At 27.1% G+C, this 12201-nt stretch overlaps 1 protein-coding gene across 1 annotated transcript; it reads left to right on the forward strand.

Moving 5' to 3' along the window:
* Positions 1–1195: 1195 nt before the first annotated feature.
* On the forward strand, positions 1196–1940 carry LOC101501304 (PLASMODESMATA CALLOSE-BINDING PROTEIN 2-like). The gene is made up of 2 exons (XM_004506359.2): positions 1196–1469; positions 1906–1940. Exons 1-2 carry the CDS (start codon positions 1196–1198, stop codon positions 1938–1940), a joined length of 309 nt encoding a protein of 102 aa, XP_004506416.2.
* The last annotated feature ends 10261 nt before the right edge of the window (positions 1941–12201 follow it).

Below are 12201 nucleotides of genomic sequence, written 5' to 3' on the forward strand. Positions count from 1 at the left end.
ATTTTACAGAAAACATTGTATCTAAAAAATAAATATAGTATGATATTGACAATTAAACTTTCGAAAATAAATAAACATTTGAATAAAAAAAAAGATGAAATAATAATTATAAAAGGGTTTCATGATCATATATGATAAATATTTTTAAACTAATAAGAAATAAAATTCCTTGAATGAATGATTATTAATGATGAAAGTTATAACTATAAAATGAGATAATGAAATTCAGAGTTATCGTTCACCGTTAGTGTAAAATTAATTTTTACAAACAATTCATCTTCTTTTTTCTCGTAAAAGCATCTTCAATGAATAATATTGTATGCTATCATTGCTTGCACAATAACTATAGAAATATGTTTGTTATTGGATAATTAATATTTAATTAATTTAATTTTTTTTAAAAGATTTATTTACAACATTGAATATTCAAAAAATTGATAATAAATTTTTAAAGATCCCAAAATATATATTTTTTATCTGAAAAGATTTATTTACTACATTGAATATTCAAAAAATTAATAATAAATTTTTAAAGATCGTAAAATATTCTTATGATTTTCGTATATATTTGGAGTTCCTTTAAAAAAAAAGTAAATATCTCTATGCTTTCTTTTTGTACCGGATCTCAATCTTTTTTTTCTTTATCAAATAAATATCTTAATCTTATACTATTATAATTGATTTTAAAATCGTCTATCAAAGATTTTTTTTTAACTAATATAATCCACAATTCTATATCCAGAATAATTTTAATCGAGTTAATAATAATTGATTGAGATAAGTTCAAAACACATGAGAAAAGAAAAATTTATTGAGAAAATTTGATTTATAGAAGGAGAAATATAGTGTGTCTTTTATTTTTATTCTTTTGGAAGAAAATTCAGTTTATCATATCTCATGAATTAGTCAAAGTATCTTTTATAACTAAAGAGGCAATTGATTTGACTATCAATCGATATTAATTTATAAAATATTTTTATCTAAATAAAATTTATATATTTGTTTTTGAAATATTTTTTAGTTTAATAATTTAGGGTTTAGGGTTTCTATTTATATATATACTCATGATATATAGAGCAAAATAGATAAAGAAAAATCACTTCACATAATAATTAAGAATATTTCATCAGTTTCTTTGATTTCTTCAATGGTGTCACCAAAGTTGATTTCAATTATGTTAGTGTTTGTGACAACTATGATTTTTGTTAATGTGATTATTGTAGGAGCAATCCAAACTTGGTGTGTGGCTAAGAAAGATGTTGACGAGCAGTCGTTGCTTAATGCTTTAAATTATGCATGTAGAGCTGGAGCAAATTGTAAGCCTATTCAGCCCAAGGGAGAATGTTATTACCCAAATACAATCCAAAGTCATGCTTCTTATGCTTTTGATAGTTACTATCACATCAATAATCAAGCTTATGACTCTTGCGATTTTGGTGGCACTGGACTCCTTATTAAAACTGATCCAAGTATGAATATCAATATCTCTTTAATTAAATTTTTTATTAAATATTTTTTTATTATTGAACGTGAATGTAAAACTAATTTAATTTAATGGTACATGTTCAATTTTTCAATTTTTACTCCCAATAGTGTTTTTTGTTTGTTGATTTAATGATTTCAAAATTTAAAAGGATTGTTTTAAGTTCTCTTAGGTGAGGTAATTTTTATTTTGGTTCCAACAAAAATTACTTTATTTGATTATACTACATCTAACGTGTGAAAACACTTATTTTAGTGATTAATATTAATTTTTTGATGTAGTTAAATCTAACTTATTTTGAGTTCTAGAAAACAAATTTTTAAACGGTTCATATTTGAGTTCCAATGTTTCTTATGTTTAATGAGCTATACTTTCTTACTTTATTTTATGACAAAAATTCAACTATTTTTTTTTTTGTATAGGTTATAGAGGGTGCAGATATCCATCTACTGTTTGAAGGTATGATATTAAATTGTCTTCAAGATTTGATTTGATATTTTAATTTGTTGTTTAGTGTCCAATATTTTATACATGTAACTAATTAGTAATGTTATTTGCTTTTTGTTTTGATGTTTAATTAGAAATCTTTGATTATTTGACATCATACAATACCCCCTCGAACAACAAAAATAATATATGAGTTATATAGCTATTCATTTTCTCTATCAATGTATACGTTTTGATTTTATATATTTTTTATAAGCAAAATTTAATAAATGAGTAAAAAGAGACTCCAAGTCTCCAACCCTTATATAAAATATGTGCCGTTGATTCTAATTTTTTTAAAATAAATCTTTATATTAATTCAGTATGACTTACTGTGAATTATTATTGTCTATAAGAATGATTTGTGAAAATTAATTGGTATTTTCTAATTCATAAGAGTGGTATCAAGAATCAATAATGTTTAGTCTTATTATGGTTCAAGTTAGTGGATTTAGATTTGATCATACTTATTACTTTAGAGGAAACTCAATAAGTGAGTAATTTTATTAGTTTTTCAAATATTCATCACTTCATTTAACATTCTTTCATGTAATTAAATAAATCATAGTAGAGATAAAAATAAAAGTTATTAGTTTAATGTTATATATATTTTTGATGTCTTTATTATTAGTTGAATATATTTATTGGAATTGCTATTCTCAAGTATAATAGGCTCGCATATACAAAACTTGTTCATAGTGAAATCTAACTTGCTATTCTCAAGCTACAATCGATTAATAAAATAACCTCACAGTGATTTTAGTTATAGTCCAATTTATTTATCAACCGGTTGGATACTCACTTATGTTTTATATGTGGATTTAGTTTTTATCCACTCAACTCCCAAAAATACTAAATCTCTAAAATTTCAAACGATTCTGATTTTTACTTCACCCCACTGACCGAAGTTCCACCTTTTGGCAGCGTTTTCCGACAATTAATGAATGAAGATGTTTAATATTTATTGAGGAAGACTAAAATATGATAGACTAAATATTTTAAATATAATTTCTTAAATTACTAATTTTTAAAGGATGACTTTTTTTTTTTATAAAATATTACATTAATATGTTAAGTTGGAATTAATATTGAGATTTAAATATTGTTCGACCTTAATTTAATTATAAATGATCAAGACACAAATTAATATATTAAATCTATTAGATATTTTAAATTTATTAGATCTTGTGGTGGTGGTGTCCATCTTAGTGTTGGAAGCAAACTTTCAAGTGTTTGTATTTTCTACGATTTTATTATGGTGCAGTAATTGTTAAATTTAATAGAAGAAACTTTCAAGTGTTTGTATTTTTTACCGTTTTAGTAATAAACAATTTATTGAGTTAGTATGAATCAGAATCGTTGGTCTTAATGAAATTTGTAATACATCAATCTTAATCACAAGTTATTATAAGCAATTGAACATGTTCAATTTTAATCACAAGAGAAATCAATTGTATGGTTGATGTACATTTTTTATTGAACTTTTATTTTGTAAAAATAATCAATTTTTTTTTTAAATAACCAGTTTTTAAACTATGAATAAATGTTTTTTTTTTAAAAATAAATATATAAAAATAATTAAATTTTACATGATTCTGAGAAAAAAAATCAATTTTAAAATTGAATTTTTCTAAACAGGTTGCTTAACTAGAAACTGGTTATTTAACCATAACCAATTTTATAATTGATTTTATAACTGATTTTAAACAAATAATAAATTTAATTTTAAATTTAAATTATGTATTAATTTTAAAATCAATATGGTTTAGTTTTAAAAAAAATCAACCATGTAGAGTTCTAACTGATGTGTTTAGATTCTCACCAACTCAATGTTTGTCAGATAACTCAAATGATTTGAATTAAAGAATGAAGAAGTCAAACAATTAGAGTTCAAATTATCAAAAAGGTATAAAAATACTAATTTAACTAAAAAAAAAAAGTCTAAAGATGATATAATCCCATCACACCACAACATATGCCAAATACTACTGAATAAGCACTTATTATATAAAAACTTATACAGAAATTATCAATATATCTTTTTCTACTAATATATTGTTTTTAGCCACAAACATGGACATTGTTCAAAAGTGGGATCCAAGTTGATCAAATTTTCAAATCAATTTTCTATGATGCTCTAGCCTCTAATTAAGGTAGCAATAGTCAGGTAAAAAAAACTAACAACACAATGTTTTAAAAACAATGTTTATTACATTCTCATTATTAATTAGTTATTTTCTTTTTTCACAAAGATGATAATTTCATTAAGCAACTTAAAGAAGAGCAACAACTTATACGGCTATTTGTTATCTAGAAAGTCAACAATGCTCTTTTAAAATTAATGAAAATGAAAAATATTACTCTCTTTGTTCCACTATAGTTGACCATTTCCAAAAAATTGTTCCAAAATGGACAACTCTTCCAATTTTTAATGCATTTTCAATATCCACCACGCGAAAAATAGTATTTAACAACTCTTTTTTAAGCCATTTACAACGGTTTTTCAAAATATAAAGCGCTGTAATATCAAGCGCCTTAAAAGATACAACAACGCTCTTTAAAATAAAAAACATTGTAAATCCCTTCAAAAATGCACTGCTTGTTGTACTAGTTTTATAACGCTTTTTCAAAAAAGCGCTGTAATAGGTTCATTCTTATGCACGTTTTACAGCGCTTTTTTCAAAAAGCGATGTAAATCCCTTCTAAAAACGCGTTGCTTGTTGTACTAGTTTTACAGTGCGTTTTCAAAAAAGTGTTGTAATTGGTGCATTCTTATGCACGTTTTACAGCGCTTTTTCAAAATAGGTTTATAGCACGTTTGTATAAAACAAGTTTTTTATGGCATTTTTTTTTTAAGAAAGCACTGTCTTTTTATTTTTTTCCAAAATCATTTTCAACCAGCAATCAGTTTACACTCAGTTTTCATCCAAAAATCAGTTTACAATCAGTTTTTATCCAGCAATCATTTTCACAACAACAGAACTACATAACTTTATAACTTTACATATTCACAACAGAACCAGAACTATATAACTTTACATATTCACAACAGAACCAGAACTATATAACTTGACACAATTACATATTTTTTACATTTACATATTCACAAAAACACAGAACTATATAACTTTACATATTCACAACAGAACCTTGCAATACAAAACATGTCTTATCCACACATGTATAGCTTTGATCAATTCCATGCCATACTAAATGTCATTCCAATTCATCTTCTCTAACGCGTTTTCCAAAACAACCTTTTAAACAAGGACAAACGACTCTATTTGGATCTTTTGCATTCTTCACTTCAAACTCAACAAACTCCTTCACTTCATTTTCATAATCTTTTGACAATCGATTGGCAAAGATCCATTTCCGGTCCATTTTATATGACCTATATAAATGCAGTTACACAAATAATGAGCTACTGATAACATTATACCAATATATAGTACACATATCTAATATTGAAAAATGGAAACCAAGGTCCAAGTCTGATTTCAAAACAGAACAGATCAACAAATTTAAAAAAAAAATAGATTTTATATGATTTATTATGTAACAATTTATTAGTTTTAGTGACAACAACACATTAATAAATACAGTACCTGAGACAACGTATCCAATTTTTTTTAAAGGAGGAGCAGTAGATGGGTGCACAGTAGAGGAGAGGAGGGTTAGTAGAGTAAAGGAGATGAGGGTTCGTAGAGTTAGGACAATGTAATAAATTTGTTTCAAATTTGTTCTAATTTTTTTTTTATTTATTTAAAGTAAATGATTTTTATTTAAAGTGAATGATTTTTTCCTGTAATAGGTTCATTCTTATGCACGTTTTACAGCGCTTTTTCAAAAAACGATGTAAATCCCTTCTAAAAACACGTTGCTTGTTGTACTAGTTTTACAGTGCGTTTTCAAAAAAGTGTTGTAATAGGTGCATTCTTATGCACGTTTTACAGCGCTTTTTCAAAACAGGTTTATAGCACGTTTGTATAAAACAGGTTTTTTATGCCATTTTTTTTTTAAGAAAGCACTGTCTTTTTATTTTTTTCCAAAATCATTTTCAACCAGCAATCAGTTTACAATCAGTTTTCATCCAACAATCAGTTTTTATCCAGCAATCATTTTCACAACAACAGAACTACATAACTTTATAACTTTACATATTCACAACAGAACCAGAACTATATAACTTGACACAATTACATATTTTTTACATTTACATATTCACAAAAACACATAACTATATAACTTTACATATTCACAACAGAACCTTGCAACACAACACATATTTTTTACATTTACATATTCAAAACCTTGCAGGATGCCAATTTCCCAGAAAATCAAATAATTTTCATTTTGATCACATACTTACACCAGTCTTTCCTTTATTTCAGTTAGATCTCTTTCAGAGTATGTTGGAGTGGAATTGTCAAAGTACTATGCGATATAAAATTTGAACATAAATAAGTTAGAATCAAATATATACATCAAAATATAATGAAAATACTGTACCGTTTCTGGGATTATAGTTTCATTCATATCTACAATCTCGTTCATGAATCGCAATATATAGTACCTGCAGTCAATGTTGTTAGTTTGACGAGGGCACTATAAAATAAAACATATAAGTCAATAATATTTATGCATTGATTGTTAATGAAATTTTAAAGGCATATATTTCAAACCTTTATTGGAATCCAATGTTATTTGACTTTTGCTTCGACACTGTAGCACCCCTTTGAGATCAGAAAACTTGTAAAGCACTATCAAATAAATGTGATTATTATAGCATTAACAAACACATTATTTATATATATATATGTAAGAAATAAACGAATATTACTTAAGTGTCGAAGATAGTCTTTATATCTGAGTGATTGTTGTAATGGTCGTGCAAGGGATCTAAATAGTATATAACTTCAGAGGTCGCATTGATTGCAAATAGCACCCAATGGGCCCTACAACAACAAAAATTTGGTTGGCAATTTTGTTTACACAACTAATAAATTAAGATCTCAGAAATTAAAAAAGATATAAATAAATAATATATAATTACCCTGAATTATATGGAGCAAGGAACAATTTATCATTCTCTTTATTTCCCAATAGGATATCTACAACATATTTCTTTACATTAACTGGATCGAGTTTAAACATTGAAAGCTTATGCGGAGACAAGAATGAAAATCTATCTGACAATTTGCGCGTGCACACCAACTTCTCATGCAAAAACCTTCAATAAAAATATCAAATTAGATTAATTACCAACAAGTCAAATTAATTACCAATAAATGCAATTAAAAGTAATTTTTATCTTAAATAAAGTATTTTACCTAATGTATAAGCTAATGACAGTAGCACTCAGCTCCTTATGATTGAGAAGTTCGTATATGTGCTCTTTTTCAAGTAGTTCTTCATACTCATCTCTGAAAATAGCTTTCTCCATACTTATGATATGTGAATCATTGTTTTCCATATTCGGTTTTGCTTGTATGTCAAGACACGACCCAGATCGAGCAAGGCGTGGATGACTTATTTTAGGAGCAGTAACTGATTTACCCCGATCCAAATTTTGAATTTTGGCAGCTTTATTACCCTCCAAATTTGGATTTTTTTTCTTCCAAATAATTAGTTAATTAATACATATATATATATATATGTATATATCAATGCTAAATTACATGATCAACTCATATTGGGATGATCAGTTCAAGAAAAATTCTTAGTACTCAAACAAAGCTTTTTCAAGTTCAATATAAGCTGAAAATCAGTTATGGCAGGGCAAACGTACACTTAAATTACATGAACTTAGTATAAAACACTAAGATCAAGCTAAATATAAGCAGAAAATAAGTATAAGCAAAAAATCAAATACAGTTCAAGCTAAATACTAAAATGCTCAATTCTGGCAGATCAAACAATTAAATTACGTGAACTCAGTTCAGATTACATGGCTTATATACAACAATTAAACACGTTAAGATGCCATTTTGCTTTTCCTGGTGGGATTCACATTTGTTTGTCCATTAACGATATGAAACGATGGATTAATCCAAATTCCCATCATGATCATCTCTAAGATATAAACCATCATCAGTTGAATCAATTTCAATGGGTTGTGATGTTGCAAAGAAAAGATCATTACCAACATCTTCATCATTATTTTTATCATCACTTATTTTGTTGGTCGATAGGACAACGGACCGTTTATCATCAGCAGGATCAGTGACATACAACACTTGTTGAGCTTGAGACGCTAAAATAAAAGGCTCATCTTTGTATCCCACCCTATTAAAATCAACAAGCAAGAACCCTGAGTCATCAATATGAACGCCATTATTATTATCGACTCACTTGCAACCAAATATGGGAACACGAAACATTGTGTAGTCTAACTCCCATATGCGCTCGATAACCCCAAAATATGATAGATTTGCATATATTGAGTTTTTGTCTTTTGCACTTGTGATATGCATCACTTCAGCTATGAGAGTGACTCCGCTATTTTGCATAGTGGTTTGATCATCTTGTTCTTTGGTATAAAATGTGTAGCCGTTAATTACATAATCAGTGTAAGAAAAGACATGTAAACTCGAACCATTTGCTAGCCACCTTAATCTCTGTGAAATTGATTTAAATCTATATCAAACTTTGACTTTATGTGATTATTTAATCATGTTATAAACTTCGATTGTGCTCTCGAGTTATCCAATTTTGATTCCTATTCATGTTCGAACTAGATAACTGATCCATGTGTATTGTAACATATGGTTTAACCTCATCATCATTGTGTAGAACATACAATTGTGCATGCTCCCATTATGGCCTTGATATAGTCATTAGTCTCTTTCCAATTATCCATTCTCCTCATATTCTTCCCGAATGACGAGACATGTGAAGCCCTATGGATTCAACATTGGATAGATATTCAGTACAAAATTCAGCAGCTTCTTCGACAATGTACCGTTCAACAATACAACCTTCTGGTCGACTTCTAGTTTTTACGTACCCTTTTAACATTTTCATATATCGTTCTATCGGATACATCCATGTCATATAAGCTGGCCCACAAAGTTGTGTCTCCTTAACAAGATGAACAGTAAGATGAACCATAATATCAAAAAATGAGGGTGAAAAATACATGTCAAGCTCACACAAAGTAACAACAATTTCCCGCTGCAATGTCGGTAATTTCTGAGGATCGATCACTTTACTACAAATTACCTTGAAGAAGAAACATAGTATAGTTATGGCTCGTTGAACTTTTTCTGGTAAAATGAAACGTATACCTATTTGTAGCAAATGCTCCATTAGAATATGACAATCATGGGTCTTCAAACCTTTTAACTTGAGGTCTTTCATACATCACATCGAGGAAATGTCTTATATACAATGACCAGCTCTCCTGCAAAAGGTTTGCCAAATTTATTGGTCAAACCTTGTACATCTTCAAGTATTGGATATCCAGTCGGTACTAAAAGAGCTTTATCTTCCTCTGATTTTTAATTAAATGCATTTCTCCACCCACGATACTGATGACTATAAGGTAAAATTCTATGAAGTCCAAGAAATACATTCTTCTTACAATGTTTCAACCGCATCCAATTTGAACTCTTTTCACATATAGAACATGCACGCTAACCTTTAATGCTACATCCTGATAAATTACGATATGTTGGAAAATTATTAATTGTGTCGAACAACATAGCCCTCAAGTGGAAACATTCTTTCTTATACCCATCATAAACTTCCACACCTGTCTCCCACATATATTTTAAATCTTCAATTAAAGGAGTCAAGTATACATCGATATCATTCCCCGGTTGTTTGGGTCCAAAAATTAACAGAGACAACATCATAAACTTACGCTTCATACATAACCATGGAGGTAGGTTATAAATCAACAAAATCACAGGCCACGTACTGTGTGATATGCATTGAAGACCATGTGGATTCATTCCATCAGTAGAAAGTGCAAGTCGTAGATTTCTTGACTCTATCCCAAATTCAAGATGCTCGTGATCAATTTTTGCCCATTTGGGAGAATCTGCAAGGTGTCGAAACTTTCCATCTCTAATTCTTTTATCTGCATGCCATGTCAAGTGTTTTGAATCTTCTTCACTGCGATACATGTGCCTAAATCTTGGTATTATAGGAAAAAATACCACACGACTTTTGTTGGAGTAGATTCTTTCTTCTTATATCGAGAGACATTGGATTTCGGACACACCTTTAGTAATTCATATTCGTTTCGAAATAAAATGCAATCGTTAGGACTCATGTTTTTTTTTTCTCGTTATATTATTGTGTTATGTGATGTATGCTTTTGTATAATTGTACATATTTTTGAAGTTACTAATTAACTATTTAATATCTTCTTACTCTAATTGCGTTGTGTTGTGGATTCTATGTTCCTATTTAAGTGATTAAATATAATAGGAAATTATTTCTTAAAATTTAAGTTAATTTGAATTGTTGACATGATTGAGTTAATTACCTTTTGATTGAATTTGTGTTTATAACTTTGATTCTTGCTCTTTTTGTCATAGTGGATAGTTAGAAATTACATTTTCTATTGATGGGCTACTATATGTTTGAAATTATGAATTTAATTGATGTGATACTAATTATCGATTGATAGACCTTGTCTTTAATGTCATTACATGATTATTAAAGTTTTGATCTTGCTAATGAAGTCAATTTAGAAAGTTAGCAGTGATTTTGAAATATTAGGAAATTCCTATTATTAATAATAATAATTCTTGAATATTAGAGGTGGTAGAACTTAGAATTTAAAAAAAAAATTAGTGAAGGAGTTAGAATTGACTTATTTTGTAAAATGAAAAATAACTTCTATTTGAATTACTCTTGATTATTTAAAAATAAATAAATTAAATTGAGTTTAATTTTTATTGTTTATAAAGTAACAATAATTCTATACTACTGATTTTATTTACTACTTAAAATACCTGAAAATTTACATCATATTTTATTATGGGTTGTTTTTAAGAAAATTAAAAAGATTGGTTGTTATTTTGGTTTACAGTGACTGATGTGAATATTGAATAGTGAGTGTGTTGGGATATTTCCTTTAGAATGATTGATCGATTGATTCTGATATTATAAACTCATTAGAGTTTAACATTTATATTAGAGTTTTAGATTTTAAGAACTTAATAGTTGATTTATAATGGTACAAAAAAAAAATTTAAAGGGATTAAATTTAATTTATTTAATAAAAGGAAATATTTTATGTTTGAATCATTGTTGATTTATTTTAGAGAATTAAATTGTGTTGGAGTTATGTTGATTCTTAAAATAATAATAAAAATATATATATTTATGATGATTTTATTTAAAATTTAGATTAGTCACACAAGAGAAAAATAGTTTACGCCAAGTTTTACTATGTGCTGTTTTTTTTTTAAATAATAATAATGTAGAAGATTTGTTGTAAAATAGTTTTTAGAAATCAGGAAAAAAATATAACTATTTTAGAAGTCTTGGTGAATTAGAAAGTTTTGTATCTAATTTTATATACATGATTTGATTTGATTTGATTTCAAAATATAGGCTGAAAAAAAAATTATTTTAAGAGTGCTTAAATATCTTGAAAGGTATTTTGGTGGTTAAGATATTGGTGAAATTTTAGTAATCTTATTGATTTTAAAAATAGTTAAAAAAAATCATAAGATTTATTAAGAAGTAATCCAAGGTAAAAGTTTGAAATTAAGAAGAAAAATTATTTTATGGTATTAAAAGATTAGTGATCCTTTTGAAATAATTTAATTGTTTGAAATTAAATTTTAGAGTATTGATTAACCACTAAAATGATTTATGTACTACGAGATTTATTTTAGTTTTGTGATTGTTATATAAACTTCGAGTAAAAATAGTTTCTTACTTTACTTGCTAATTGAAAAATCTTTGTTTCAATTTTTGTTAAATGATAAAGAGTGATTAAAAAAAAGGGTAAATTATTAATTTAACTGTGATAAATTTCTTGTTGTTGGATTGCTATGAGAATATTTTACATCATGATGCCAATTATTCAATTACTTATATGCATGTATATGTGATTAGGTGAAGGTGAAAGTGTTTGTGTTTCAGGCGTTCTAAGTGTTGCGAATTTGTGAATAGTTTTAGAGTAATTGAGGGTGTTTAAAAAAAAAATAATTTTATATTTATTTATTTTAATTGGTGATTCATATTGATGCAAGTGTCCTTACTTT

The sequence above is a fragment of the Cicer arietinum genome, chromosome 6 (genome assembly GCF_000331145.2).
Source record: "Cicer arietinum cultivar CDC Frontier isolate Library 1 chromosome 6, Cicar.CDCFrontier_v2.0, whole genome shotgun sequence".
Classification (NCBI taxonomy): domain Eukaryota; kingdom Viridiplantae; phylum Streptophyta; class Magnoliopsida; order Fabales; family Fabaceae; genus Cicer; species Cicer arietinum.